The sequence below is a fragment of the Apus apus genome, chromosome 25, assembly GCF_020740795.1.
Source record: "Apus apus isolate bApuApu2 chromosome 25, bApuApu2.pri.cur, whole genome shotgun sequence".
NCBI classification, from domain to species: domain Eukaryota; kingdom Metazoa; phylum Chordata; class Aves; order Apodiformes; family Apodidae; genus Apus; species Apus apus.
In genome coordinates, this window is record NC_067306.1 from 6,025,071 (window position 1) to 6,050,702 (window position 25,632).

The 25,632-nt window shown below is 49.7% G+C and overlaps 1 protein-coding gene and 1 gene segment (V, D, J or C); one reads left to right on the forward strand and one right to left on the reverse strand.

Annotated features, from left to right (window-relative positions):
• Window positions 1-881: 881 nt before the first annotated feature.
• LOC127394546 (feather keratin Cos2-3-like) lies at window positions 882-21,769 on the reverse strand. The gene is made up of 2 exons (XM_051640582.1): window positions 21,636-21,769; window positions 882-1,564 (listed from the first exon to the last, which is right to left on the reverse strand). Exon 2 carries the CDS (start codon window positions 1,541-1,543, stop codon window positions 1,241-1,243), a length of 303 nt encoding a protein of 100 aa, XP_051496542.1. The 5' UTR covers window positions 1,544-1,564; window positions 21,636-21,769; the 3' UTR covers window positions 882-1,240.
• On the forward strand, window positions 15,635-16,846 carry LOC127394288 (T cell receptor alpha variable 1-2-like). The segment is given in 3 exon segments: window positions 15,635-15,683; window positions 16,113-16,408; window positions 16,766-16,846. Coding segments are annotated over 3 exon segments (426 nt in total).
• Window positions 21,770-25,632: the final 3,863 nt, after the last annotated feature.

Sequence of the window (25,632 nt, forward strand, 5' to 3'; positions counted from 1 at the left end):
AGGAAGCAGAATTAATTTGGCACTGCTCCCTTAGACCCTCAATCTGCTGTTGGTGTGATGGTCCCAGCATTCAATGGTCAAGCATGACAGGTTGTTCCCTGAACCTCTGGGCAGTCAGAGACCAGGGGACATGAGCAGGCACACTATACAGCTCTCCTCAGGGTCCACACTTTGCTGAGAGGTCTGCAGGAACTGCCCCCACAGGGACAGGCACTGTCCCTCACTCTGTTGGCTGTGGGGACACCCTGCAGAGCCCTTTGCTTTACAGACAGCCCCTCTCCAACATTCATGTAGTCACATTTGTCACCTTCCAAATACTGTGATGACCAGGGAGGGACAGACCCTGTTCCCTGGGCCTGCCTTTGGGGACAGACTGCCAGAGGAGGCTCTCTGTGTGCCATACAACTCCTGCTCAAGATAAGGAGGCCTTTTTTAAGCCTTCAAGATTAGGTGAAGCCTTCTTCAGGCATTTGGGGAAAGCCTCACAGTCACAGGCCCTGGTTCTCGTGGGTGACTTGTAGCATCTCAGTATCAGCTGCAGGAGCAGAATGACTAGACACAAGCACCATTTCTACACGTCTTTGAAATCCCTCCAGGGATGGGGACTCCGCCACTGCCCTATGCAGCCTGTTCCATTGCCTGGGAAACTTTTCAGTGAAGAATTTTTTCCTAAAATCCAATCTAAATCTTGAACAATTAGTGGTCATTTCCTCTTGTCCTATCACTCGTTATACAGAAGAAGAAACCAACACCCCCTCACCCATTCAAAACAACCCTTTGGGCCTGGACCATAGTGTCCCAACCTCCCCTTTCTCTGTGAACAGAGAAACGTTTCCTTTTGCCCTCATGCCTGCAAAAGTAAGCACCACATGGAGGCCAGGTTTAAATGCAGCAGAACTTTAATGAAACCAAAGAAGGAAGCAAAGTCACTGCCACTGGAAGACAGCAGTACAGGGAGTCCTGGGAGAAGCCTCGTGTCTGCAATACATGACTGTGGATAAGTTCCTACATGGTGTGTGTCTGCCTGTCCCATAGATAGAGAGGAGACAAAAGGGTCCCATCCAGGGTGAGACCCTGGTGAGAACTTGCTGGTGAGGGGAACCAGAGAAAACAAAGAAAAGGGAAGGAAGGCAAAAGTAATGCAGATATACAGAGAACACATTAGAAGTCTTGATTTCCTGCCCAGCTGCGTGTTCTGAGCTCCTCAGTGTGTCTTCTTGGAGCTTTCCCAGCATCTGTATCAACGGAGGAACCTTCTGCCATAGTAGCGGCTGGAAATGCCAGAGAGGTCACAGCACCCAGAGTTGATGGGCACTCCGTCACAGCTGAGGATGCTGCCAACGGCAGCAGAGGTGGAGGAGCCCACCACGGTGTTCTGTGGGAAGGAGCTGAGGATGGGGCCGGGCAGGGTCACCACCACAGCAGGAGACTCGATGGCGACAGTGGAGCTCTGGCACTGCCTGACACAGGGCTCATTGCAGCTGTTGGCCAGTGGGGTGGGGCCGCAGGGCCGGCATGGCAGGCACTGGTTGTAGCAGGACATGTCTCTGGGCTGCAGGTGCACCTGGGAGAGAGGGAAAAGGAAAAGAAGAGCACAAGGGTGGGTGAGGAGCAGCCTGGTTATCCAAAGTGAGTGAAGGCCAAAACTGCCTGAGGAGCTGGCGGCTCATCCAGGAGCCACAGGGTCTTCAATGCCCAATACATAGCAATCTGGCCCAGAGAGGTTCTCTTCTAAATCATAACACAGCACTCTCCCCACCCCCCCAAGCCAAGTTCCAGGCCCTCTCTAAGGATACCTTCTTACCGCTTCTCTACATCATGACAAGAAGATTGAAACCGCAGCACAGGATAGAGCCAATACCAGATGAGAGTCAATCAAAGAGAGATTTTGGAAGAGGAGAAATAAGGGCTTCGCACTCACCTGCTTCCCAGGGAGAAGGAAGAAAGTGAAGGTGATGAGAGAGCAGGGACTTGAGCTGCCTTTTATACCCGCCCTTCACTGCCGCAGGACCAGAGGCACCCTTGGCCGAGGTAACAATTTCCTGACAAGCTCATCTTCAATGCAAAGCATCACAGCTAATGATATGGGCTGTGTTTGGGTTTCCAACACTGCTGCCTTCTCATCTCCAGGTTTGTTCCATGCCCATTCACTAGTGAAGGCTTCTTCTGAACACTAGGATGAAAGGCCTCAGGATTTCTAGGACAGGAATGTAGCAATCCATTCAGAAGACTCAGCTCAGCTCAGCTGGATGGGTCCAGAGCAGGTAAGTGACATCAACCTGCGCCAGTCTGGTGGGGTTGTTTGAAGTGCCCTTGCCAGGAAGAAGCTCCAGTGATCCTCAGCAGGATGCCACAGGCTGCTGTGCATAAGGACATGCAATGGCCTTCTCTGTCCCTCCCTCCTCAACTCACCCCGATGATCTGTTGTTTTAGGTCTCTTCTTGTTGCCTCCCCAGGTGTATGTGTTGTGCTGCTCTGTTTTTACCACAAGCAGCCCAGTCTCCAGGAGAGTCCTCAGTAGAGTCTATGGCTCATGATGTACTGACGTGTGTTCTTCTTGTGCATGTACCTGAAAGCAGCCAGAGTTGCGTGGATGCACACAGCAGCACAAATATGAGCAGTGTTCCATGCCTGTGTGCCTGAGCCTGTGTGTGTCCTTGTGTATCCCCCATCATGAGAGAATGTGCTGCTCAGGCAGGGACACTCTCCACTGCTCTCTCCGTGAGCACCACAGAGCAGCACATTCCCAGGGTCAGAATGACCCTGAGTGCAGCTGAGTGGTGATGGCACCAGCCTGCTAGTGATCTGTCCAGTGAAGAGGCACTGGAATGCAGCTCCTGCCTCCTGAGTGCTTCTTTTTCAGCCTCACGGAAGCTCACACTCTGCTGCTGCTACCAATTTCAGTCCACAAGAAGGATGGTTTCACTCCAGTTTGGATCTTTAGTTTAATTCTGTGTGACACTATTGGCAGTGCCTCAGAATGGCTGGAAGTCACTGCTCCCTGCTTTGTCAGGCCCGGACACAGCTGTTGTCTCCCACGTTGGAGAGTTCAAAAGGATGAGAATTGCTTTATGGGTGAGGAGAAAGGCTGAGGAATCCTGCCAACTATGTGTTGGCCAGCCCTGAGTGGACCTGCTTCCCATGCAGTGTCAATGGTGTCTGGGGTGGGACACAGCCCTCTCTCATGTCCGTGTCAATGCCAAATGTACTTGTGTAGTTCATCGACCTGCTGCTGTGGCAGGCAGGGGCTGAGACCTTGGATCACGCAGGTACTGAATGAAAGGACCGTAAAGGCTGATATTGCTGTGCTGTGAGGGGAAGGACAGACCCTGTGTCTTGTACAGCAAAGCCAAAGAGCTGATGGCTGGTTTGTGCTTGAGGCAACAAGGACCTTCAAGCCTCACACACTGGAATCTCAGTCTAGGAAACTGCCCCTTGGGCAGAGGGACATTGGGTTTGAGACCAGGTACACCAAAGCCAGCTGCCATCCCACAGTCATGTCCGATATAAACCATCTTTGTGACTGTGCACCGTGGGTAAATTTTCTAAGCACACCTCTCCTCTGTCAGCCTGAGCTCAGGTCCAACTTGCAGGCAGCGCAGCCAAGGGCTTCCCCTTTCCCTGAGCAACCTGAGTGAGACCAGTGCCAGGGAGCTGAGCTGGGAGAGCTCAGCCAGGTTTGGTTCCACTCTGCATGAAACTGTGCCTAGTTGACCTGTGCTGTGTAGCTGAGATTGGGTTTGTTCTGGGTAAATACTTGAAAACTCAGATGCTTGTCCAGGTTGCTTCAGTGAACAAAACTGGGCTAGAAATTTCATCAGCGCAAGTTTTTGTGTTGAATTTACGGCATCTCACCATCAGGTCCAGACTGTGAGGTAGAATTGTAAGACCCTTATCTGAACATTTAAGACACAAAATATATAAATATTAATTTTGTTTTTTTAAATTGTCAGCAGTTGAGCACAGAACTAACCCATTTGTGTCATTTTGGTTAGCTCATTTCCCTTATACCTGAAAACAAGAGGCATACACTCTGACAAGAAGAGCTGTAAATATAGTGTTTGCAGTATGAGTAGATGTTAATGTGCAAAATCTTCTAACAAATATAGAGATCCATTGAACAACTGCAATATTAAGGAAGGTTTTTCATTGCATGGAACAAACAGGCAAGGACAGGTGCACTTTTTAGTGTAAGCTGATGATTAATGTAATGTGATATGAGATACGAAGTGTGTTGATAGCCTGCTAAACCTCCTCTGCATGAGTTCTCATGGGAGGCTGTAGAAATGCATTATCTGTCACACAAAATAAACTGGTAAAGTTGTAGGCAAGCTTAGTTCTCCTTTCTTGCCTCACTGTTTCTGATCAGAGAGAGTGGCATGTGTAACTCCAATTTTGCCTTAAAGCAAAGTTGTCTCTTGAAAGAAATTAGGACAACTAACTATCTAGGAGAGGCAGTAAGCTCATATATTATATGGAGGAGTACAATGAATACAATTGCTAACCAAGGTGAGCAAGGTTAATTTGCATACTTGATTTTCTTCATTCTGGTTAGTTTTCTTTTTTAATTGGGTTAATCTGTGACACCACAGGTCTCACCTTGCAGTCTTTTGCACCTGCAGTTGGATAATCCTCTTCACCCAGACCTAGAAAAGCAATCTGTAAGCCCAATTTTGTTCGGGGTTTTTTGTTCACTTATTTAACAAACAAACAAACAAACAAACAAACAAAAAAGGAGGATGTAGATATTCCAGGTATAGTGAAAATCCCAGAGACATAGATTTTGCTGAGAACTGAAGGAATACGTTTTCCTAACACATCTTTCTGGGATATTATCTGGCCCCATTGAAACTGTTTGCATGCACTCTTATTCTTGTAAGTGATGATTAATGCAACAAGAACTGCATCTGATACTTCAGTGATCTTCTCATTTCCCACCAGGAACCACTCAGTTATAGCTGAGAATATAGGTGTTTTATTCATACTGTCTGTCACTTGTGAAGAACATCTCCCTCTTGCTAGCTAAAACCTGATTGAGCGTTTTGTTACCTGTGTCCCATGCTGTTGTGGGACTAGAGGGTGTCTTGCTTTATGCATAGGTGGTTGTTGATGCTCTTGAATCTCCTGTTTAAACTGTGTGTCTGCATCTGTTCCTTGAAGGAATATAGATTTTTTAAAACATGGAATTTTTCTATAATCACCGTTATTTTAACAAAAAGGAATTCAATGCGCATACTTCCTTTAGGCTGTTGGTTAATTCCAAAGGCAAATGTAACCCTTTACCATCTCACTCAAATGTGCCTCTTTTGTACAAAGAAAATGCATTGCGCTATGATCCTGACAACTGCAGTTATGAAAACATACTCAATTCTGATATTACACAGTCTTAAAATATTGCTGGGTTGCTAGTTGGTCAGAATATGCAGAGAAACGTACTTTGTTTTCATACACATGGTTGAGCAAATAAATTACTTCTGCATTTGTAATTTTATCTTCAGCATTTTTTTTTTGAGGGAGGCAGGTGAATATTCACAATAGTCTAAATATTATTTTCTGCAAAATATTAATGAAAATTAGGTTGTTGATTCTTTAAATAACAATAGTGGAAGCAACAAATAGAACTTGATAAGGTTTCTGCTAGCCCACTCCTCTAAGCCACCCTGGAGGGTGGCAGAAACCTTATGAAGTTCAGTGGAGACACGTGTAAGGTTTGGCACCTGGGAACACACAACCCAGGAGTGCAGTTCAGACTGGGATCCATCTAGCTAGAGAGCAGCCCTGTGGACAGGGACCCGTGGGTCTTGGTGGATAACAGGCTCAACATGATTGAACAGTGTGCTGCAGAGGCAAAGAAAGCCAGCAGGATGCTGGGCTGCATGAAGAAGGGCATCACCAGCAAAGATAAAGGCATTATCTTCCCACTCTACTCAGACCTTGTCAGACCACACCTGGAGTATTGCATACAATCTTGGTCCCCACTCTACAAAAAGGATGCAGACAGGCTGGAGAGGGTTCAGAGAAGGGCCACAGGGATGATCAGAGGACTGGAGCACTGTCACAGTTTGACTTAGGATTGGCAATTAAACCGGAGACAACAATCGATCCCTTGCCCCTCCCACCCACGTCGGGAAGGAGAGAGAGAATGAGGGAGAAAGACTCTCTGGATTGAAAACTGAACTGCACAGCTTTAATTAGAACTAATGATAAAAGAAAATATGTACAATTATATACAAATGTATTCAGGAATGTGCAAAAGCCTCTTGCTTCCCCTCGCCCCCAGCAATTCCCATGGCACTTTCCTTAGCTGTGAACAGTCCTGAGAAGTCCCGAAGCACTGCCAGAGGGAGCGGAAGACCAGACAGGAGCTGAGTGGACAGTTATGAGGGTCAGGGATGCACAGCCTAGGGGTTGATGGTGATGGATGGATGGAGTCCTCCCTGGATGCTGGCTTTGGAGAGAAGAGAAGGGAAGAAAAAGCAGGAAGAAAGTTGTCTTCTGTGATCACTGACCTTCCTCTGAGCTTACGTAGATATATGGAATGGAATATCTCTGGCCAGTTTTGCTGTCTGTCTAGTTCAGCCTCCCCTACGGGGGGTCATAGATCTCCCAGTAGTGTCTGAAGAGGCTGGGCAAAGATATGACCAAAGTAAGGACAAGGTTTTGCATGTGGGATGGAAACTGTATCATGGAGACCCACATGTTGGGGAGTCAATGTCTAGGAATCAGAGCCACACAGAGGGATGTGGTGTTTTAGAAGACACTTTGCTCAACAGAAGACAGCAATGTGCTTTGCAGCAAAGAAGACCAAACACATCTTGAGCTGTGACAGACAAAGTGCTGCCAGCAGGTCCAGGAAGGTAATCCCTTCCCTCTGGTCCATTGCAGACCACATCTGGAGTGCTGCTTCCAAACTGGGCCTCCCTAATCAACATACTGGAGAGAGTCTAACCATGGCAACCAAGGGGGTTAAGGCACTGTCAAACGTGACGCATGAGGAGAAGTTGAGAGAAATGGGCCTGCCCATTGTGAAGAAGAGTTGTCACAGGGAAGAACTTCTTGCCTTCTACAACTAGTTCACCAGTGGAGGCTGCGAAGATGGACCAAGATACAGGAAGTGCTCAGCAGTAGGAGTAGAGGTGATGGACAAGCCACTGACACATGGAGAAACCTGATAGAGCAGTAGGCTAAAAGCACTGGACCAGGTTTCCCAGGGAGGTTGTGCAGTCTCCATCTTGGGAGGTGTTCAGGGCTGGTCTGAGTGTGACCTTGAGGAACCTCATGTAATGGGATCTGTTTTGAGCTGGGGGATGATCTAGACGACTTCTGCAGGTCCCTCCTCACCTCCATTCGGACTCTGTCATTCCACCTCTCCCCAGGCCTCCCTGACCCATGCACACCGATGGGCACATGTATCTTTGCACTCCTCTTGCCCGAACACGACTTTTCCGCATCGTGCTGGGACTGCAGAGGAGAGCTCTCAGCCTCCTCACTGCCATCCACAGGAAACCAGCGGCTGTCATTTCCAGTTGTGGAGCTTGGAGCCAGCTTTGGGAAGCTGTTGCAGCTCCTGGGTCAGGGCCTTGCAGCTGTCCCTGGCTGCAGTGGGCACTGTGCAGGCTACTTGTTGCTGAGGAGTCCTTGCTGGTGCATGCGAGAGTGCATGTCCCCAGAGGGCAGTTGTTGTCCTTGCAGAGTCCCTGAGGCCTTTCTGTGTGGGTGAAACTCTTACTGGGGACGCTGCAGGTCCCTTGAGGCTGTCATCCCATTTGGCTTCTTCATGCATCTCTGCCCAAGAAACCATCATCCATTTCTATCCCTCGTTCTGCTGTCATCCCACATTCCCTCAGAAAACTCTTTGCTCTATTCTTTCTCCAGCTTTTCCTGTTGCCTTCCTTTCCTTTGTGTCTTCTCCTGTAACTTACACAGACATTGCTCCTGCATTGCTTCTCTCTCACTTTCTCTTTCTCTTACTCACTCCCATTCTCTCTTTTTTCAATGACTGCACTCTCACACCTGTTATTCACGTATTTATCTCTCCACTAACTAATACTGAACACTTCCATGACTGCATGGGTTGACGTCCTCAGTAAATTCTTTGCCTCAACATCTCTATCTGTTCCTGACTGATTCTGCGGAATTTGTTCTGGGAAACAGCAGACAAGGTTGGGAAGAAAGTGGGATTTATTGTTTCTTTCTTCTTTTTCTCATTGGTAGTGGCTGCTGACAGAGCCCAGGTACAACAGGAGCCATCAGCAGAGACCACCCAAGGCACATGGAGAAACCTGATAGAGCAGTAGGCTAAAATCACTGGACCAGGTTTCCCAGGGAGGTTGTGCAATCTCCATCCTGGGAGGTGTTCAGGCTGAATGGAATGTGAGCTTGAGAAACCTAGTCTAATGGGATCTCTTCTAAGTGAGTGTTGATCTAGATATCTTCTGGAGGTCCCTTCTCACCTCCATTCTGACTCTGTCATTCCCACCTCACTTCACGCCCATGGGCACGTCTTCACACTCCCCTTGCCACTTCACAACTTTTTGGCATCGTGCTGGGACTGCAGAGAGGCAGCTGGAAGGGGGCTCAGCCTCCTCACTGCCATCCACAGGAAACTAGTGGCTGCTGTTTCCAGCCTTGGAGCTGGAGTGAGCTTTGGGAAGCTGCCTCATCTCCTGAGTCAGAGCTCTTCTTTTCTGGGAGTCCTTGCTGGAGGACAGAGGAGAATGCATGTAGCCAGAGAGCAGCTGGTGCCCATGCAAAGCCACAGAGGCCTCTCTCCATGGGGCCCCGCAGGACCCTTAAGGCTGCCACCTTTTCTGGCTTCTTCACAGATTTTGGCCCCCAAAACCATCCTCCGGTCTATCCCTTCCCTCTCCAATCATCCCACGTTCATTCAGAAAAATCTTCATTCTACTCTTTGAAAAACCCTTCCTGTTCCCTTCCTTGCCTCTGTCTTCCCCTATAACTCATGCAGTCATTGCTTCTCATTTCCTTTTCTACCTTTTTCTCTCTTTCTTTTTTTCTCAGCACTACCACCTGTCATTCATGCATTCACCTCTCCACCAATTATGAATGTACATTTCCAAGACTGCACATATTGCCATCCTCAGTAATCTCTTTGCCTCAACATCTCTATCTGTTCCTGACTGATTCTGCGGAATTTGTTCTGGGAAACAGCAGGCAAGGTTGGGAAGAAAGTAGGATTTCTTGTTTCTTTCTTCTTTTTCTCATTGGTAGTGGCTGCTGACAGAGCCCAGGTGCAGCAGGAGCCATCAGCAGAGACCACCCAAGGCACCGACATCAGCATCAACATCAATTGCTCACATCCCCACATCCAGACCAGCGACGTCATCCTCTGGTACCGTCAGCTCCAGGGATGAGGCCCCACATTCATCACACACGAGCACACAGGGATTGTCTGGGGCGGCTGTTGCTGGAGGCAGAGAAAGAGCTTCCCTTGTGTGTGCCTCAATGGAAAAGGCAGCAAGAGAAGTGGGTGAGGGAGAGAGGAGCTGTACTTGCTTTCATAAGGACCCTGCACTTGCTAAGGCCCACAGGCACCCTTTGTGGAGGTAATAATCTTCTGACATGCTCACCTCTGAATCACAATGTCCCAGCTAATGACATAGGCTGTGACATAGGATTTCCTCCAGTGCTGCCTTTTCATTTTATCCTTTCTACCATGCCCACTCATTCATGAACTGCCAGGATGATGATCCCAAGGATTTCCAGGGCAGAAACACATCAGTGTGAGCAGCAGATGCAGAGCAAGAGCCAGAGGGCTCCTGTGCAGACAGTTAATATAAGGCTGTGGCACTCTGGTGGGGCCCCTGATTGCAGGGAGGGGCTTGGCTGCTTCCAGCCCTGCAGTCCTGAGCCCCACACCCTCAGGACATGTCACACCCTTCTCACCCGGCCTCCCTTCTTCCCTCCAAGACTGAATGACTCCCTCCCTCCCTTCTCTCTCCCTCCACTCTTCCTCCCTTCTCCCTCCCTCCTTTTCATGTCCCTCCCTCCATCGCTTCCAGTCTCCCACACACCCACAAGTCCATTACTCTCCACATCCACTTCACCCTGCAAATGTCTAAGGCGATGGCTTTGGGCTGCAGAGGGGCACCCAGAGGGAGGTTCTCATCCTGTGCTTTCCATCTCCAGGACACACTCTGCTGCTTCTGAGCCTTGGGACTGGGATACTTGACACCTCCAGATGCCATGGCCACTCAGGTGTCCCAGGATAGGCATGTGTCTGTGCAGACTTGCTCTCATTGGCAAACCTCCAGATAAGCTTCCACTTTCTCCTCCTGTGTGGACAGTGGGATTTTAGACTTCTCCAAACTCTCCTTCTTTTGCTCCTGTCTCTGGAGGAACAGAAGGGTTGAGAGCTCTTGTTCTCATTTTGACCTCATCCATTTGTAATAGGCAATAAACAGCCAGAAAAATTTTAGAAATAATTAATTTATTTGAGGTAAGTGAGCAAACAGCGCTGGGCACGCCGGGAGTCACCGCTCCACCAAGACGCGCACTCGGGTCCTCGCGGGGTCCTTTCTTATAGAGTTCTTTTTCCCGCTGGTGCAAGGCTCCGCCTCTCCTTGGAAAATTCCATACTCTGCGTTCTTTTTCCCGCCGTTGCAAAGCTCTGCCCCTTCTTGGAAAATTCCATCTTCTGCATGGTGATAGCCGTTCCTCGGGACATGCGCAGTCACTCAAAATGTTATATAACTTAAGGTTTGATACATGACAGGGTATAGCTTCCAACATTAACTCTCACATAACCACAACATTCAATGCTTTACAAACATGAATATAACTTCTAACATTTAAACCAGCATTTAACATAACTTCCAACATATAACAAACATAACTTCCAGCATTTTAATAAACATTGCATTTTAACATTCAACCATATACATTCACATTTGATCAGCAAATTGATTTCATGATTCACCTATAACACATTGACATCACAAGCAAATGGAAGGAAATGCTCAGCCATGTGCATGCAGATGGCTCACCTGTGTGCACACACAGGGTGCACACACATGTCTATCCTGAGGCTCACACAGGTGTGTGCAGTCACAAGGATGCATCTTCATAGATGCACATGGGCTCTTATGCACATATAGCAGGGGAAGCACACACGTGTGCCTGCACAAAGTCATGTGGTCACGTGTGAGCACAGATCAAAACACATGCGCATGCACACCCAGTTACACAAGAACTCCTGCACACGCACACACATGAACTCCTGAAATCACAGAATCATAGAATGCTGGGGTTGGAAGGGACCTCTAGAGATCTTCTAGTCCAACCCCCCTGTCTCGGTCCACTCCTCGGTGGACACGTGGTGGTTCGTTTCAGCTGTGATCCCAAAGTGCAAAAATGAAATGCCAACAGGCCCAGGGAGTTAAGTTACCAACACACAGTCACTCTATTGGTCTTGCCCGTAAAGCGGCTTGTGATAGAAAGGAAGAAAGAATAGGAAAAACGAGGTAAAAAGGGGGGGAAAGAGGATAATAGCTACCACCACAGGTCCAAAGGCGTCCCTATGGTCCCGAATCCAGAAGGGGTTTTGCTGCTTCTTCTTCGATCTCTCGGTGGGGAAGATCTTGCAAGTCTGGTTACGAAGGAACCATCTTTTATCCTGGGTAGCACACCTTGCTCCTCCTTGGACCCACCTCCACTCCACCTCTGTCCCGTGGAAATGTGCCAGTCTCCACTTGTCTGGAGTGAGGCTTCCACGCATGCCCAGAGAGGAGTGTCTGAGGCGTAGCCAGCTTTTGAGGTGGGTAGCTTCTTACCAGGAGGTGTGTTTTTGTATTATAATAACATTATAACGAGGAAAGTTCAGCTGAGGCTTCCTTGGTGTCGGCACATCAAGCACCATCCACCTTCCTTGACAGCAGTTCTTCGCTTTACTGCTCCAGTAGAATAGACCCATACCAGGTACCAGCACTGTCCGTACCTCAGTCTGTTCTCCATGGTTTCTGCATCTGCAGCAAGCCACTGCCAACTCATGTCGAGGTGTTAGTCCAGTTTTGGGGGTCTAGTCACTGATGACAGTGTAGAGACAATACTAATCTTCTGATTGACTCTTACACCCCCTGCCAAAGCAGGATCACCCAGGGCAGGCCACATAAGAACGCATCCAGGCAGGTTTGGAAAGCCTCCAGAGAAGAAGACTCCACAATTTTGCTGGGCAGCCTGTTCCAGTGTTCCATCACCCTCACAGTAACGAAGTTTCTCCTCATGTTGAGGTGGAACTTCCTACGTTCTAGCTTATATCCATTGTTCCATGTAATTTGGCACCACCAAAAAGAGACTGAGCCCTTCCTCTTGACACCCACCCGTCAGATATTTATAGACATTAATATGATCCCCTCTCAGCTTTCTCTTCTCAAGACTAAACAGCCCCAGTTATCTCAGACTTTCTTCATAGGAGAGATGTCCAAGTCCCTTAATCATCACATGAATGTGTCACCACATAAATGTTCCTGCATATTAAACACACTTGCCCACTCACACTTGAATGTAGGTATACATGAAGGTCATGTAGAAGCACCTGTGCTCAGCTGCACACACATATGCCCACACACATTTGCTGACAACACACAGTTCCTCACCTGCGGTAACGTGTTTGTGCACAAAGATACGCACAGACACAAAGAAATGCTCTTGCTCACACACACTCTGCCAGACACTCTCACATGTGTTTGCAAATGAACATACAACTGCACACAGGCACACACAAATACACTCACAAGCACAGGCAGGTGCAAATGCACCTGAGGAAGCACAGCCTCTCCCCACACCCACTGAGAGCCAGGACTCCACTGTCCAGCTGAACATTTTCACCTCTCTCAGCTTTTCTTATCAGACAGTTGTTCCAGTCTTCAAATCATTTTTGTGGCCATCCTCTGGAAGGATCACTACACATATGCCTTTATTGGGAATCCCAGAGGTAATACTACAGGTGGGGCTTCATCTCAGTGGATCTGAAGGCCGAATCTGCTGGACATAAGTCTTTTGATGCAGCTCAGGATGTAGTTCAGGCTTTCTGGGCAGCACGTGCAACATTACTGACTGATGTCCAATCTTTTTGTACACAGTATCCCCAGGTCTGTGTCCACAGAGCTATTCTCAATCAAATCATCCCCCAAGCTGTATTGACACTGTGGGTTGCCCCAAGCCAGGTGCAGGGCCATGCACTGTGTCTTGTTGAACTTCATGAGGTTCATATGGGCCTACTCCTCAAGCCTCTCTAGGTTCCTCTGGATGGCACCCTTCCCTCAAGAGCACAAACTGCACCTCTCAGCTTGCAGTCACCTGCACACCTACTGAGGGAGCACTCAATCTCACTCTCTATGATATTAATGATGATATCAAATCCTATTGGTCCCGGTACAGACAGGACAATGGCTGAAGTGTGTAAACTGACAGAGGGTAGATTAGCTTAGACACAGGAAGAACATTATGGAATTCCATGACAGCCCCGGCCAGGCCTGCCAGGAGAAACCAGCCCTGCCCTGCAACAGGTCCTGGGTCAGTTCTCCTGCCACTTGGCATTGGCATCAGCACCAGCACTGGCACGGGCATCGAGCATCGACATTGGCAACAGACTTCTTCTAGCACCTCCATTGTGTTCCCCTGGGGAATCTCTTCTGGTACTCAGAAACCATACCACAGAGTCAGGAGTTCGAGCTCAACACGGATATGAGACAGTGATGTAGAGGGGACTGAAACCTTCAGGCTTTCACCATAGCTTCCAGACCAGGAGGCTGTTGTAGAGGATTTCCCCCTACAGCAACTACAGAGCCTTATCGTGTGCAGGTGATGATGAAAGCTTGGACATGCCTTGTCTAGACACACGGGTGAGGATCATGTCTCAGGAAGTCAGAAAGAGAATTGTTGGGTTGCCTAAGTTGGCTGATGATCTAAGGTTTGCTGAAGCTGAAAATCAGCCACTGTGGGGGAGTTCCCTGTCCAGCTGGTTCCCAGTGCAGGGTGCATAGCTCTAGTAGCTCATGCAGCTGCTCAAAAATCCCTCTCTTGCCTTGCAACTAGGAACTAGCTGAACTTTGAGCCTGCAATGTGAGACTATTCAGATACATGGACCACCCTTTGGCAGCTCACAGAAAGTGAGGTGGAGAACAAGCCCAGGGAGCAAGCTGATGAAGTGACAGGTAGTTGGATATGGTGACAAGCAAAGCTGAAACACCTGTGTGGCTTTACAGGTGATGTGCAGAAGGAGTTTGTGCTGCAGTTCCCACCAGAAACAACCATCCAGGTAGGACACAACAAAAGAGGACATTTCTGCAAAGGCCTGAGCCGAGAACAGCCAGTTCCTCTGGGCAAGGTGAGGCAGCAGTGTGCCCTTGTGGCAAAGCAGACCTACTGCACTCTGAGATGTCTTGGCAAAAGTGTAGCCAGCCGACCCAGGGAAGTGGTCCTTCTCTCTTTGGCACTTTGACACCTTGCCTGAGGTCCTGTGTTCAGTCTGTCTCCTCAGCATGTAGCCAAGTTACTGACATGTGGGAGGGAGCCCAGGGGAAGCGCCCAAGGCACTCAGGGGGCTTGAGGACATGACACACTGAGAGCCTGAGGGAATGGGTTCATAGCAAAAGACAGGTCAAGGGAGACCTTATGGGTGTCTACAAGTACGTGCTTTGAGGATGTGGAAAAGATGGAGCCAGGATCTTCTCAAAGTGCACAGTGGTAGGACAAGAGGGAAAAGACACCATTTGGAACCTTGGAAATTCTATTTAGATACTAGAAATGGTTTTTATTTTGAATTGGTTTTGTCCCTGAAAACTCTCCAGTACTGGAAGGTACTGTCCAGAGATGTTGGTCAGGCTTTGGCCTTGGACATTTTTGGTGACTTGGCAGGGCACAGCCCTGACCAGCCTGATCCAGTGAGACCTGCTCTGAGCAGGGACTTGGAATGGGTGGTCTGCAGAGATCTTGTCCAATGGAAAGAAAACAACTGCAGATCCAACTGGTTTTGAGAAAACAGAGAATGGAAAGGTTATGGTCAAGTGAAAGGACTGCTTTTTGGCGTTTAAGTGGTTTTATTTTTATTCAAAAAAGTTTTTCAGATGCTGACTTATGAGATGGAATGGGCAGTGTGGCAGGAAAATCTAGTTATTGCTTCCCAGTGCCTGGAGGGCTGAAGTGGGACTGTTTGTGGGTGCAGACTTGAGGGTGTTGACGTTGGTGAGAGCTGCAGCCCTGGGGTGTGCCTGGGACTGGACATCATGCAGGAGCCAGGAGAAGCCAACTCAGCTGTGGTCTTGGGGTTGATGAGACTGGAGGCACAAAGCATCAAGGAAATGGGACTGGCAAGATGATGCACAGAAGGATGTGTGAGAGAGGCTGGTCACCAGGGACAAGCCTATCCCCCTTTAATCCCTCACCTTGGAAAGGCAGAAGATGTTGACTGCAGGAACAACACATATCACTATTGGAGGAGAGAAGCCCACAGCATGGGTGATTCAGGTACGCTAAAACCTAGAATTTCCTCCTCCCCATTTCCTTCTTTGTTTCCCTTGCACAGTCATTTCCGGCAGCTCTGCCCCCTCAGGGCTCTTGCTGTGGACATGTGTGTTTCTGAGTCTCTCTCACATGCAGGAGGATCAGTCTCAGCATGCACCTTGAGTATCTCATCCTTGCTGCCTTCCTGAGGCAACCACTGGGTAAGCACTGGCTTTGACTGTCAGGACAATTCCTCGTCTCCCCAGTAGACCCTCAGCCCTCCACAGTTCTCTGCAGGAGCTACTCTTGACTTATGGGCAAATGTTGGGAACTATCCAGACACATGGGTGGATTTGCACCTGCTTTTCAAGATGCTGTTACTTCTGGCAAAGAAAAGATGAGACTGAGAGGAAACAGCTCCTCTCCAATCTTCTTAGACCTCTTGCCTTCCTTTTCTCTTGCCAGCTGTTCACCTCTCTCTGCCTCCCTCTTCTGATCCCTTTAGACCCAGTGTTTCCCAAACACAACATTCCAGAAGCTCTGTTCTATCTCAGCAGCACACATTTTTTGACAAGCAGAGCCTTTGAAAGCTGATACAGTGACATGACAAGTCTTCCCCTAAAATGTTGCTGACCCTTGATTTCTTCCAGGCACCACGGGGCAGACCACCATCACCCAGCAAGGAGGACAAGTCATGGTGCAGGAGACAGACATCTTCCAGACCAGATGCACATACCAAACCTCTGGCTTTGATGCCTTGTTCTGGTATCAGCAGAAGACATATCAGGCCCCACAGCATATCTCTTATCAGGCAGTAACTGGCTCCAAGCGCAGCGGCCGTTTCACCACCTTTCTGAACACCACGGGGAAATACAGCCTCCTGCAGCTGGAGGATGTTGAGGTCTCTGACAGTGCCTTGTACCTCTGTGCTGTGCAAGACACCCTGGTGCAGGGAGCTTCCTTGGCTGTGCAACAACCCTGGGAAGGGAGGGGCTGTGCCTGTGCCAGGCTGAGCTTGGGGGAAGGGACCCTCAGCTCTCCCCTGGCAGTGCTGCTTCCCCTGTGCACCCAGGGATCTGCAGGCCAAGATTCTCTTCCAGGAGAGGACACTGTCAGTGGCTTGAGAGGAAGAAGGTGGTGATAAAAGAGTCTCCAGTTGCTTCATTTTCACCATGGGTTATGTGGTTTTTCTGACCATATCTTTGGAGAGGGGATGGACAATGAAGGATTTTGGACCACTTATGTAATGGTTCCTTCCCGCCAGTTTTCTTTATGGCTTTCTCTACTGCACATTGCTCTTCAGGGTTTCCTGGAGGCCTGTCAGCGTACCTGCTCTGGGATGTGTCCTTCAGAGGTCCGAGTTCAAAGTAAATTGAAAGCATAGAGGAAATGCCATGGGGCATTTCTCCTTCTTGGGATTATGTGATTACAACAGTTTTGAAAAATACTCTGAACCACCCTATGAACTCATCAGTTGTTGTGTTGGCCATGTGCTGTGATCTGGAGGACTTAATTTTTTTCCAGCACACTCTGTTGGTCCTTGGCACCTTTCTTATGCCCTATCTCATGGGCTTCCCTCAACCTTTTCTCATTTCTTCTACAGTAGGACCGACATATTTAACTCTTAAGATCTCAGTGGGAGAGCAGACCACCAAGTAGAGGTGGGCAACACACATTGAAACAGGAAGAGCTAGCCTTGGGGACAACTGCATCATGGCTGGGGGAAGGCCAGGAACCACCAAGTAGTTATGAGGGCTTGGGCAATGGACGCCCTTATGTGTGGCTTGGCCAGGCTATCTTCAACATCAACATGTGAGTTGCCTCTAGCTCTGTACATGTATGTGACCTCTGGGCTGTGTGGGCAACTCTTTGTGGAGAAGAAACACATGTATAGATGACCTGCCTTGCTATCTTTACCTTTGCGTATACCATCATTTAGGGAATAGGCGTGAAAATAAGGAGGATAAGGTCCTGGTCTGTTTCAAAGGCTTTTTCTCACTCTGTCCTCACTCCTGCACCTTTTGAGACCTTCTGACTGAGGTTTTCCCAGCACAGGGCTATACAAGGCAGGAGGAACTCCCTTCTGCACAGGCTTGTCATCTGCTGAACTCTCAGAGCCTCCAGCAGCACCAGGCTCCCTCTTGGCTGTTGCAGTGGTCAATCTCATCAACTGTAGGACATGCTCTGAATGCAGGGGCCACATCCAAGCAGAGATGCCAGAATGCAGGGCCTGATCAGCACTGGCTGTGGAGGAGCTGAGTATGTCTTCCTCAGAGACAGTGGCTGGAAAGGACCCACTGTCCTGTGTCCCACCCTCCCCTTCTTCTGGGTTTGGGGAAAGTTTCCTTTGTGGCCCCACCTTATCCTCAGTCACCCAAGGCAATGCCTTTCTTCCTTGACAGCTTGAGACAATGTCCACCAAGAAAAGGAGTTTGTGGAGGCAGAGGCTGGGATGCAGAACATTTTAATGACTCTGAAGAGGGAAATGAGTTCCCTTATAGAGGAGGCTGCTGATAGTGGGAGATCAGAGGCAGCTGCAGAAAGTCTGCACCCACAGGGCACCCATCTGCCTGCCCCACAAAGGGAGAGGAGTCAGGAGATGCCTCAGGTGGGCTTTGAGGATCTAACAGCCCAGAAGATCTGAAGATAAGAAAGAGGTGGGAGAGAGACTGAAGCAAGGAAGTTAGACTTTGTCCATGTTTTCAGAGAGCCCCAGCTGTATCTGCTTTGAAAGGGCAGCACTGGATGCTCAGCCTCCCTGAAATCAGTGGCCAGGAGCTCTGTCCTCAGTCCAGCATGAACTTTGGGATTCCGTGGTGGCCTTTATGTGGGCTGTCATCAAAGGCTTTAGAAGAGGGTACACCTTCTGCAACAGTAGCGGCTGGCAATGCAGGAGAGGTCACAGCACCCAGAGTTGATGGGCACTCCGTCACAGCTGAGGATGCTGCCAACGGCAGCGGAGGTGGAGGAGCCCACCACGGTGTTCTGTGGGAAGGAGCTGAGGATGGGGCCGGGCAGGGTCACCACCACGGGGGAGGGCTCGATGACAATGGTGGAAGGCTGGCACTGCCTGCAACAGGGCTCATTGCAGCTGCTGGCCAGAAGGGTCGGGCTGCAGGGCTGGCAGCAGGGCAGGCACTGGTTATAACTCACAGTGTGAGCACATGAATGATCTACTCAGTCATGGGGCAGAACTAGAGGAGAAATTGCAAAGGTGGTCGAGTATCAGGGAGTGTGAGAGAGAGACAGATGGGTGGACCCACACTCTGGGGCAAAAAGCAGCACACAGAGGCTCCTCAAGAAGCTGAGTGTCCTGGTTTGAGCCAGGATTAAGCCAATTTTCTTTTTACTGATTTTTTTTTCCTTCAGTAAGCTCTCTTTTAACTAGCAGCAAGTGTGTCAGCTAGTGCAACTGGAGAGACTGGTATGAAAGAGAGCTCTGGGTGCCTGTAGCTGGGCAAACAACCAATGGCTGTAGGGATTGTAGGCCTGGGTGCCAGTCCTGGATGGCCCAGGGGGTGTGATGTGCGAGGCTTAAGTGCCAGCAAGTGGAGAAGAGGCCTCTGGTCACAGGACCTGTAGGTGTCTGTGCCAGCAGTGGGAGGGATTGGGGTGTAAGCAAGGTCTGGGTTCCAGCAACTGGAGAAGGAAAAACAGGTCCCAGGCTGCTATTGCCAAGCCATGACAATGTTTGAGGGATCCAAGGGTGTGGGGCTGATTGTGAGGTGAGTGGGTGCTTGCACACATCTGTTGGCTTGGGAACATCAGGCTGGCCTGGCCAGAGAGAAGGAGAGCCAGGTGCTGGGTGAGAGGGCCCAGGCTCCAGGAAGGGCTATGAGATGGGCTGAGGCCTGTGCTGATGCCTGAGGGCTGCACAAGAGGCACTGGGAACAAACTGAAATGCAGAAGGTTCTGTCTGAAGAAGGAACAGGTCATTTCTCCTCCCCGCTCCTCCCTTTGCTCCCCCAACAGAGTGGTTTCCGGCAGCTCTGGTGTCTCAGGGCTGGGAGGTGGTTTTTTCTCTCACTCCACAAACAGGCAGCTTTGTCTCAACATGCACCTCAGATACCTCATCCTCACTGCCTTCCTGGGGCAACTGCTGGGTAAGTCCTGCCTTTCCCTCAGGGCATACCTCTTCTCCCCAGGAAACTCCTAGCAGCCTTATTGGGTCCATGTGGGGAGTAAGGAGAATTTACAGGAAGGTTATCCCCTGTGGAAAACCTCAATAGCCTTGTCATGGTCCAAGTGTGGAAATCCTCTTGAATTACAGGAAAATGCTAGCAAATATCATGTCTGTGGCTTTTTCACTGTTTCTTTCAAGAATATCTTACTGTTCAGAAAGGAGAATGGAAGAGAGAGGAGAGATGCCTCAGATGCTTTTTTTGGGTCTTTTCTCTCCCCTTCAATCCATCTTTCTCTGCCTTTTCCTTCTGATCCACCTGCTGTCACTGTTGAGCTGTCTCTGAAGCCTCAAAGTTCTCCCATCCCAGTGCAAATTAGTACATCTTGTCAAAGCTGCTGCCACAGGGACGTTGAATGTGCCACCTGGCTGTGCTGCCTGGCTGGCTGCCAGAGCTTCCAGTTCTCTCCTTGCTGTAAACTTTGCCAGGCCTCCCTCTTGCCAACATTCATCTCAGTGCTGCACGGACTCATGGAGATAGGAACCCTTGGAGTTGACAGGGATGAAGAAGCAGGATGAATCTTCTTGCCATTGTTCCCAGGGATCCTCAATTTGCTGTCATTGGGCTGGTCCCAGCACGCAATTGTCAGGCATGACAGACTGTTCCCTGGTTCTCTGGGCAATCAGAGACTGGGGGGAAGAGCAGGGACACAGCACAGCTCTCATCAGGGTCCTCACTGTGCTGAGAGTTCTGAGCTTCTGCCCATAATTGCTCTTCCCCTGGCTGTGACCTGGCCTCAGGATTGTTTGCAGGGCATAGGACAGGGAGCCTTCTCCACCAGGAGTTTTCACCCACTCCTGGTTTGCTTTCCAGAACCTTTTCTTGCTGAGCTACAGACCTTCACTTTCTTCCAGGCACCATGGGGCAGACAACCATCACCCAGCAACAAGAAATCACAGTACAGGAGAGAGACACCTTCCAGACCACATGCACCTACCAGACTTCTCAGTTTTCTGGCTTGCTCTGGTATCAGCAGAGGACAGGACCAGGTCTCCAGCTGGTATCATATCAGGCAGTAGCTGGCTCCAAGCGCAGCGGCCGTTTCACCACCTTTCTGAACACCACGGGGAAATACAGCCTCCTGCAGCTGGAGGATGTTGAGGTCTCTGACAGTGCCTTGTACCTCTGTGCTGTGCAAGACACCCTGGTGCAGGGAGCTTCCTTGGCTGTGCAACAACCCCGGGGAGGGAGGGGCTGTGCCTGTGCCAGGCTGAGCTTGGGGGAAGGGACCCTCAGCTCTCCCCTGGCAGTGCTGCTTCCCCTGTGCACCCAGGGGTGCATGAAGAGCGGATTCTGCAGGAATTGCCCCCACAGGGACAGGCACTTCCTTCACTCTGCTGGCTGTGGGAACACGCAATAGACCCCCCTGCTTTACAGACAGCCCCTCTCCAACCATCGTGCAGTCATGTGTCTCACCTCCCAAAGGCTGTGATTGCTGGCCAAGAAGGGCTCTAGGCTATGTTCCCCAGGCAGACTGTGAGGGGAGAGTCCCCCTTGGGGACAGACTGTCAGGGGAGAGTGCCTTTCTGCCACACACCTCCTGCTCAAGGTAAAAAGGCAGATGAAGTCTTCTACAAGCATTTGGGGAAAACCTCACAGTCACAGCTCATGATGCAGAGCGCTCCCTGTTGTCTCTCCGCCTGGCTGAGCATGATGACCTACAGGATAGGGAGCAACGGTGACAAGTTCCTCCATGCGCAAAGTTGTGTTCCACTTTCCCAGGTGAGATTGTAAAATAGATATGATGCTCTGCAAGTGGAACCAAATAGTGATGAAGATGATGGTTCACCAAACATGGAGGTGTCACCAACACAAAGTCAGACTATGCCTCGCATCAAAACCACCTCGGTTAAGAAAAAAGACAGGTCCTTGTCATAGGTGACTCACTTTAAAGGGAGTGGAAGGCCCTATATGTGGGCCAGACCCACTTTGTAGCGAAGTCAGCTGCCTTCCTGGGGCCAGGATTAAGGATATACAGAGAAAACTTCCTACCTTAGTTCGGTCATCTGATTACTACCGATTACTGATGTCATGAGCCAGTGCTGTCACAGAGGCTGCTGGCAGTCAAGATGCTTCCGCAACTTCCCTCCCAATGCAGAGGGGTATTTAAAACAGAACGTGGGCACACGCAGCGCTTGCCTCGCACAGAGGATCGATCGCTGCTGGACCGCTGGACCACCTTCACCACGCCCACAAACTGTTACTGAGACCAACGTTTAGTTTACAAATTAACCAGTTTATTAAGGGTTAACACAAAATGAGGGACCAAGGTTCAGGAGAGGTAGGCTAGGAATATGTCAGGGAAATAATTCCAAAGTACTATGCTCTTATTAAATGTACACCCCGAGGGAGAGGTGTGGAACCAATGGAGTAAAAGGCTAGGAGTTGAGCCCGGCAGGAAAGTTCGAGTGTGTGTGTGTCTGTGTGTGTTTGTCTGTGTGTGTGTGTTCACCCTTCCGTAGCGTGTGGTTCCTGGGATGTGACTTCTTTTCGGCTGGCAGGGTGAGGTAGCAGGTCCGTGGGGGACTGGCTTCCCGGTAGCAGAGGTGACCCCGCAGCAGCAGGCAGGCAGGCTGACACGGCTCCAATCCCGGGCAGAACTGCAGGCGGACAGGGCAGGCAGCTGCGGGCTCCGGTCCAGTTTGGCTCTGGCTCTGGTGTTAGGCTCGGGCAGGCTGCAGCCAGGCAGGCTCCAGCAAGCAGCGACCCGTCAGGGAGCGGACTGGCTCCCCACGGAGCGGGTACGGGCGGCCCCACCTCGGCTTCTCCGGGCAGTGGTCACGGGGCAGCCCTCCTTCCCTCTCAGCTTCTCCAGACAGCGGTGCTGGCGTTCCAGGCGGCTTCTGGTGCTGCAGCAGAGTCTCCTCCCGGGCAGGCAGAGAGAGCAGCGCCAGCAAAACTTGCCCTCTTTTTATAGATCAGAAATCACTGTTTGAATTCGGCACCACTGTCAAATTAGTCGGTTAGCATTGGCCAGGTACATACTCTGTCAGAGGCATCTTTAACCTATTGTCCATTTTTCTGCCAGTTATCACAACCCTTATGCTCTTTTCTTGTTGTGGACTTACCTGGTAGAGCAAGAGGCCTGTTCCAGTCCATCCTTGGCTAAATCAGCAAAAAGACACCACCCTTGTTTTGCTGGCTTGAAAGGCATTTTGTTTAGTCTTATGTGGGGGGAGAAAAGATGGACCATTCCCCGCAAGTGGTGTTTCAGATAGACAGTGATGAGGTGGCTACCAGAAAGCTGGTTAAGGGACCAGGCACAAGTAGTGTTTTCCTCAACCCCACCAGTTGCAGGGATTGATGAGAGGATAAACAGGAAAAGCCAGCAGATTAACTGCTGGCTCCTAGACTGGTGTAACCAGCAGGACTTCGGTTTCTTTGATCATGGGTTGATCTACAGGACACCAGGCATGCTGGCAACAGGTGAGGAAAGCCTGACCCGAAGGGGAAGAAGGATCCTGGACAAGAGTTAGCAGGGCTTATTGAAAGAGCTTTAAACTAGGTTTGAAGGGGGATGAGGATGAAACCAAGCTTATTAGAGAGGAGCCTGGGAGCAGCATTCCAGTGCTTGTGGGTAGCAGTGCTAGCAACATCTTGCAGTCTGTTACCTCAGGGGAGGCAGGGGATGGTGATCCATGTGGCAGCAAAGACATGAGGGTAACTACAGAATTGTCTGAGCGCAGTCAGGTGGGAGTTAGGGCTTGTTCCCCCAGAAGGTGTCAGGGTAATTAGCTCAGCTGAAGTGCATCAATACCAATTCAGGGCACAGGCAACAAACAGAAGGATCTGGGAGCCATTGTACAGCAAGAATAGTATAATATAGTTGTCATCACAGAAATGTGGGGGGAAGACTTGCACCACTGAAGTGCTGTGATTGAGGACTTCCAACTTTTCAGAAGGGGGAGGCAAGGAAAGAGAGATGGTGAGGTGGCCCTCTATGTTAGGAATAGATTTGGATGCCTAGAACTTAACGATGGGAATGACAGTGTTGTGTGTTTGTAGGTAAGAATCAAGGGGAAGGCCAATAAGGCAGACATCATGGTGGGAGTTTGTTATAGATACCCCAACCAAGATATAGAGGCTGATGAAATATTTTAGAAGCAGCTGTAAGAGGTCTCATGATTACTCGCCCTTGTTCTCATGGAGGACTTCAATTTCCCTGATGTCTACTGGAAATATAACACAGCAGAGAGGGAACAGTCCCAGAGGTTCCTGGAATGTGTGGAAAACAACTTCCTAACACAGCTGGTGAGGGAGTCAACTAGGGAAAGTGCCCTGCTGAACATGCTACTTGGTACCAGAGAAGGTCTTGTGGGGGATGTAAGGCTTGGAGGTTGTATTGGAAAAAATGATCACAAAATGATTGAGTTTTCAATTCTTGGAGAAGCAAGGGGGGAGCCAGGAGAACTGCCACTTTGGACTTCTGAAGGGCAAACTTTGTCCTATTTCTGAGCATGGTTGAGAGTGTCCCTTGGGAGACAGTCCTGAAGAGCAAAGGACCCCAGGAAGGCCGATCATACTTCAAGGAGGAACTCTTCAAGGCACAGGAGCAGGCCATCCCCAGGTCCAAAAAGATGAGCAAATGGGGAAGAAGACCAGCCTGGAAAAATACAGAGCTTTAGCTGGACTTCAGGAACAAAAGGTGAGCTCATGGCCTTTGGAAAAGGCATTGGTAACTTATGAGGAATACCAAGATGTAGTGAAGCTATACAAGGGGGAAATTAGAAGGGACAAAGCTCAAGCAGATCTCAACTTGGCCACTGCATTTAAAGATAACAAGAACAGGTTTTTTTCAGTATATCAATAGAAAAAGGAAGACTGGGGAAAATGTCGGCCTGCTGATGAATGAGGTGGGTTCCCAAGTGGTGGAAGACACAGAGAAGGCTGACTTACTGATGCCGCCTTTGCTTCAGACTTCACTGCTAAAGCTGTCTCTCATTAATCCAGACCCTGGAGGTAACAGATAAGGTCTGGAGAGAGGAAGGCTTTCCCTCAGTAGAGGAGGACCGGGTTAGAGACCACCTGGCCAAACGGGACATCGATAAGTTCATGGACCCTGATGGGATGTACCCACAAATGCTGAAAGAGCTGGCAGATGTTATTCTGGGCCACTCTCCATCATCTTTGAAAGGTCATGGAGAACAGGAGAGGTGCCTGAGGGCTAGAAGAAGGCCAATATCACTCCAGTTTTCAAAAAGGGCAAGAAGAAAGAGCCAGGGCACTACAGGCCGGTTAGTCTCACCTCTGTCTCTGGGCAGGTGATGGAGCAACTTGTTCTGGATGTCATCTCTAAACATGTTGAGGAACAGGAACTTATTGGGAGTGGTCAGCATGGATTTGCCAAGGATAAATCATGCTTGACCAATCTGTTAGCCTTCTTTGATGTCATAACTGCTTGTCTGGATGAGGAGAGAGCAGCAGATGTAATCTACCTTGACTTCAGCAAGGCTTTTGACACTGTCTCCCATAACATTCTCATTAGGAAACTCAGGAAGTGTGGGCTAGATGAGTGGACAGTGAGGTGGTGAACTGAGAGCTGGCTGTGTGACAGAACTCAGAGAGTTGTCATCAGTGGAGCAGGGTTGAGTTGGAGGCCAGTAACCAGTGGTGTCCTGCAAGGATCAATACTCGGTCAGGTCTTGTTCAACATATTCATCAATGACCTGGACATGGGGATAGAGTATATCCTCTGTGAATTTGCTAATGATACAAAACTGGGAGGGATGGATGACACTCCAGAGGCCTGTGCTGCTATCCAGTGTGACCTGGACAGGCTGGAGAGCTGGGCAGAGAAGAACCTCATGAGGGCAAGTGTAAGGTCCTGCAGCTGTGGAGGAAGAACCCTATGCACCAATATAGGTTAGGGGTGGACATGCTGGACATGCCCTTGTGAGGCCACATCTGGAATACTGCATCCAGTTCTGGGCTCCCCAATTCAGGAGAGACAGAGAACTACTAGAGAGAGTGCAGCTGAAGGCAAGGAAGA